The sequence below is a fragment of the Giraffa tippelskirchi genome, chromosome X, assembly GCF_054371585.1.
Source record: "Giraffa tippelskirchi isolate mGirTip1 chromosome X, T2T-mGirTip1v1.2.pri, whole genome shotgun sequence".
Lineage (NCBI taxonomy): Eukaryota > Metazoa > Chordata > Mammalia > Artiodactyla > Giraffidae > Giraffa > Giraffa tippelskirchi.
This window is the reverse complement of record NC_137289.1, coordinates 87,222,775-87,227,812: the sequence shown is the minus strand read 5'-3', so window position 1 is coordinate 87,227,812 and position 5,038 is coordinate 87,222,775. Positions and strand designations below refer to the sequence as shown.

At 59.5% G+C, this 5,038-nt stretch overlaps 1 protein-coding gene across 5 annotated transcripts; it reads right to left on the bottom strand.

Moving 5' to 3' along the window:
* Positions 1-243: 243 nt before the first annotated feature.
* Positions 244-4,320, bottom strand: LOC145535927 (uncharacterized protein CXorf49 homolog). Of its 5 annotated transcripts, XM_081564272.1 has the most exons (7): positions 3,518-4,293; positions 2,850-3,034; positions 2,069-2,225; positions 1,455-1,531; positions 1,126-1,171; positions 522-563; positions 244-417 (listed from the first exon to the last, which is right to left on the bottom strand). In XM_081564272.1, exons 1-6 carry the CDS (start codon positions 4,137-4,139, stop codon positions 523-525), a joined length of 1,128 nt encoding a protein of 375 aa, XP_081420398.1. In that variant the 5' UTR covers positions 4,140-4,293; the 3' UTR covers positions 244-417; position 522. The 5 variants fall into 5 exon arrangements, 4 of the variants coding, with proteins under 4 accessions (XP_081420398.1, XP_081420396.1, XP_081420399.1 ...); XR_014075537.1 differs by having other exon boundaries at positions 1,455-1,788; positions 2,850-4,282; XM_081564270.1 differs by having other exon boundaries at positions 2,850-4,320.
* Positions 4,321-5,038: the final 718 nt, after the last annotated feature.

Genomic DNA, 5,038 nt, shown 5'->3' with positions numbered 1-5,038 from the left:
AACTAGAAGAGGGCCTTCAGGGAAAAGGGGGGACGTGCCAAGGTGACCAGACAGAGCCCACACAGAACACACACTAGGGGCGCTCCGCTGGCCTGACGGCCTGGATGGTAGCACAGGCTGACCCAGAGTGCCCCCCACAGGATGCCAGAGGTACTGTTGTGGAACAGGCTCTGATACGGAGTGGCTCCCCACCAGGCCTTGCCCCATTCCCCCAACCCCTACCCCCAGAGAGAGGACAGAACACAATATGAGAAGCCTTTTAATCAAAAACTGCTGTGAAACTGGGGCAGACAGGGGGCAAAACAAGGGGCAGAGGATGCCCTGGTGGAGGCAGAACAGGAGGCAACAAGCTTGGCCACAGCTCGCCGGCCCCGGAGGTAACAGCTGCTCCTCTTGCCGGAAGATACTGGGCTCAACCTGTGAAACAGCAGAGTCAGGGAAGAGCCTCAAGCCAGGGCCAGCTCACGGCGCTGCTCAACAGCGAGGACTGTGGGAAGGGGTGTGGGGTGTGTAACACTCACTTCAAAGGATCCGAAACTTGTCAACCTGGTACTGCATGGAGGCTGCAACAGGGAGAGGCATAAACAGGTGCTCTAGACAGACGGACATAGAAGCCTGTCCCCCTGTCCCCGTGGGGAACCACCTAGCCCTGCAACCTGAAACCCACATACCCCCAGCCCTGATGCAAAGAGCTCTGGGCCTCGTCACTCCCCACTACCGGAATTAAATGTGGAGCCATTTCCTAAAAGGAAACAAAATGTGCCAGCAGCTCTCAAGGTCGGGGCCACGCCGAGACCATTCAAAATTTGTCTCACAAACAATCCAACAAGAACCTCCGAGGCCACACCAGATCAACAAGGCATCTCTACAAGTCCTATCAGAAGGAGCTCTCTAGGACTCGCCTGGCTGGCAGAGTGTGCACGCAGTCCACACAGCACTTTGCTCCTTGTCCACACGCCCAGCTGAACATGCACCGCCTGCTCCAGGGTCAGGCGTGATAGGTTCTCCTCCCCACAGGAATGCTGGTCCCTACGAGGCCTCCTGCACCGGCAGCCCACCCACCCCAAAGGCCGACACCATTTCTGCACTAAGAACCCACTGCTCTCTGTCCCTGGTTCCTCATACCAAGTTGCTCCTTAAGGTCGTCTATTTCTCTCTGTAGCACCAGACACTAGGCCAGCAGACACAGCAGGAAGAGAAATGGTTAGTATACACCCGCCTCCGCTCTCCTCCTCCTCTCCTCTCCCCCCGGGCCCTCCATCCCAAAGCCAGGTGTCTAGACTGGCAAGGGAAAGACTTTCCTCAGAGGAAAGGAGGTGGGCTCCCTCCCTGGGGTGTGGGATGGGGACGGGGTGGGGGGCGGGGGGGGGTGCCCACACATGTCAGTTGAACTTGGACCCAGATCCCACCATGGGGTTTGGGTGTGCATTTCCAGGAGCCAGAAGAAGCATTACCCGAGGACAGCCCTGCCTTGCAGGTGGCTGCTGCCGCCTTTTCGGTCTTGGGGGATGGTCAGTTGGTTCGTGGTCACCTGACAGGGAAAGGACACACAATCCAGCTTCCCAGGCTCCCAGTGAGGTGGAAAGGGCCAAGCAGGGTCTAACGTGAGGTGAGGTAGTACCACCCTCTGCTAGCATCAAGCCTCCCCGGCTCTGCCCGGCAGGCAGCCCAAACCTTCTCTCTGGGCCTGCCCCTCCTATTCCTCAGGGGCAGCCATTTTACCACCATGGTCCCGAAAGACTGTGGTTCTGGGTTCGAGCCTCCCAGAGCGGCAGCCACGGCCAGCACCTGGGAGAGCAATGTGGGCGAACAGCACTTCACAGAAAATGCTATTAGCCTGCAGGTCTACGCCCCGAGTAGCTGTTGGGGCACTGCCACCGATCACCCCTGCCAAACAAATCCCACACAGAAGGTGATGGGGCCAGGGCTAGCCCTGCTGACACCTGTTTCCCATGGAAGAGGCAGCCTGAGAGCAAGGCTGAGGCCCCAGAAAAGAGAGAGTGACAGACAGAGGTTTCTGCCCTCACCCCTGGTTCCCTGCCCCCATATCAAAACCCAGGACACTCACCTGAGGGGCCAGGCCCTCTGGGCATGACTTCTCCCTTGTTCATGGCCACGGGCTCTGAGTTTCCTGCATCCTGCCCGCCTCTGATGTTGACGTTGGTGCTGCTGGGTTCTCCTTGACGCACCCGTGGACAAGACGCCGGTGCCCTGTCAGTGGTCAGCTAAGAACAAAGATTTCTCACTGACCTGGAGTAAGGATGTGTGTGTGTGCGTGCACCTGTGCGTACCAGTGCATTTATATGTCTATGTCTGTGTGTGTGAGACCTCGTGTGATTCAAGACCGAGCTGAGGCAGGGAACTGGAAAGCAAACTGAAAGGCTGATCTCTTCAGCACATTCCCTCTAAGTCAGCCCCAGGCCAGCAGGCAGAGCTGAGCTGGGGACAACAGTGTGGCACTGAGAAAGCCTGGGGCCCCTGCAAGGAAGGTTTGGGGATCAGCTAGGAAGTAGGATTCAGGAAAGTGATGTGTCTAAACACCGAAGCTCTGTGAAGCTTTTAAGGGGCCCCTCAAATCAATTCAGCTACCAGCTCTCCCTTCCACTCCAGCCCCAGCCTGGCTGGAAACAGGCCAAGGGTGGAGAACCCAGCCCAGCACACCCAAAGTGCTACCTTAACGTCTGTCCCTAGTAAAAGACCCCAATCTGGCATCCTAATGACCCAGTGATCGAGGGCCACCCAATGACCACCCCTGAGGGATGGACAGAGGGAGCACGGGTGAAGACCTGTGTCCTGGGGAGGATGGCAGGGGGAAGAGGGGGGAGCGAGGAGGGGCCTGGCCTACTCACTCGGCCCTTTGGGAATGGGTCTCTATTTGGGTCGTTGTCTTCTGCGGACACCGCCATCGTTGCCACCAACTCCCGTGCCCGCCTAGCCATGGATTTCTTCCGAGCGCCGGTTTGCTTGGATTCTTTGGCTCCCGAAGGGACCAAGGCATACTTCTTGGACCTCTCAAGCAGCGGGATGCCGGAGACTGGGGGGAAGGTGACCGGATCCAGGGGAGTGGCCGAGATTCCCTGCTCCCAGGAAGGGAAGGTTCTCCCCGGGGCAGGTTTGGAGACGCCCCTGAGGGATTTCTTCTCCTGGACCCCCTTCCTCCTAGGACTGGGCCGCGGTAGGCTGCCGGTAGTGGCAGCTGCAGTAGCTGATGCTACTGCTACTCTCGGGTACCTGGGCAGGCTGCCCCCCTTCTCCTTGAGCATGCTCTGCAATTTCTTAGAGGGAGAGATGTCCCCCTGCTCTGCATAGCCCTGCCTGACCTGCCTTTCCACAACCGAGATTAATCCTCGCAGAGCCGAGGACTGGCAAGTGCCTGGCACGTTAAGGAGATTCTCCCTGCCTTGGACTTTTGAGTGTTTGGGTGTGTCCCCGGGGCCCTTGGGGCTGTTGAGCTTGGCCTGTCCTCCGTCTGTGCCATAAATGCTCACCCTCATCAGCTCTATCTCACTGAACTCACCAGAGGACTCGGAGTCGGACAGCAGCCCGGCTGGGCTTTCTGAGGGGGGCCGCTGGCGATCCACAGCCACCTTCAACCTACTCTTACTGCCTCTCTTAGGGTTTCCCCCAGCCTGGCCCGCCTTGAGCCTGCCAACCTCGAGAGGGCTGGCCTCAGCCTGTGCCTCTTCCCCAACCCTCTGGGCGGCCATGCCTCGACTGCCGGGTCGCTCCTCGAGGGCCCACAAGGGAGACCCTTCGCCGACCACGTAGCTCTCCGGAGACAGGCATCTGCGGATGCCCAGCAAGTCCAGGTTGGCCAGCTGCTGCAGGATGGCCGCCACTGACTCGTCAGCCAGCTGCAGGACGTCCCCCTGGTCGTTGGCCGGGGAACCAGGCCGGCCTTCGCGGCCACACAGCACCTGCCCTCCCGCTTCCGTTACCTCCCGCTCTGACTCAAAGCACTCAGGATCTAGGAAGCCATCCCCACCCTCACCCTCGCCGTTTCGCGCTGCCCCCGGCTCAGGGCCGGGGCTGGGTCCCTGCAGAGCTGTGGAGCGGACCTCAAGGCCGCTTGTGTGCTCCCCGCACTCTGAGCTGAAACCCACTCCCCTAACAGCCGCCTCATCATCTGAGGAGCTCATGTCGCGACCTGGGTGGCCGCGGACCTGGGGCGGCGACGATTTATCAACCAGGTCGAGGGGGCGGCGGCGGTAATGGTCTGGGCATGCGAGGCGGGCGGCGTCTGGAGCGCGCCATAAAGCAGCACGCGCAGGCGATCGCAGCAAATCTCGCGAAGCTTTCAGCTTGCCAGCGCTGCGCCTCCTCATTGGTCCGGTTCCTGCCAACCAGCACGCGCCTTCTTTGCCCGCCCCCTCGAGGTGTAACCAATGGGGTCGAGGGCCTCCTGTGGTTTGCTGCCAAGCCCAAAGGCCATCCCGGCAGATGGCGAGTTGGTGGCTGAAGGTGATGCTGCGTGTATACCTCTGTCAAGCCTCTCGTCCCACCTCCTCCTGTCCCACCTCCCCTTTCCGGTTCCAGTCACAGCCCTGAGCCCTGACTGTGTACAAAGTGTGTGAAGCAGGAGGCAGGAAGGTACTGAGGGTGCTGGTCTCCTGGGAGGTGAGGATGACACGTCAGGATGGAGGCGCTGGGCGCCTAGCACGTGCTGAAAGCATTTGCCAGCCTCCCTTCCACCACAAGTCTTATGACCCAATGGGAGAATGGGCAGAGGAATCCCGCGCTCAGTGATGAGTGGTCGGCGTACTTCTCCCTAAGTGGCCAGAGGACAAAGGGATTGTCGTTTTCTTCTGTAACATCTCTGCCTCAACTGCTCCATCAAACGTTCTTGGCAGGCAGATTTGGGGGACAGTCTGGGGTTGACCTCACTCCCCCAGCTCTTTCCCCACTCTGAGGCAATTCAAAGAAGAGAGAGTCTCACTGTCCAGTCCCCCCTTCAAAGATGCTCACCACCGCTGACCCTGGAGATGTAAACTAAAACCACGAATCGGGCTTCCCGCACTAGGACGACAAGCTTCCAAGT

Bases quoted from the DNA above. Each gene is read 5' to 3' on its own strand.
- LOC145535927 (XM_081564270.1), bottom strand. From the start codon at position 4,139: ATGAGCTCCTCAGATGATGAGGCGGCTGTTAGGGGAGTGGGTTTCAGC. The intron at 2,226-2,849 runs GTGAGTAGGCCA...CTTTGTTCTTAG, and splicing joins ACCCATTCCCAAAGGGCCGA to CTGACCACTGACAGGGCACC. The intron at 564-1,125 runs GTATGAGGAACC...TCCCTGTTGCAG, and splicing joins CGACCTTAAGGAGCAACTTG to CCTCCATGCAGTACCAGGTT.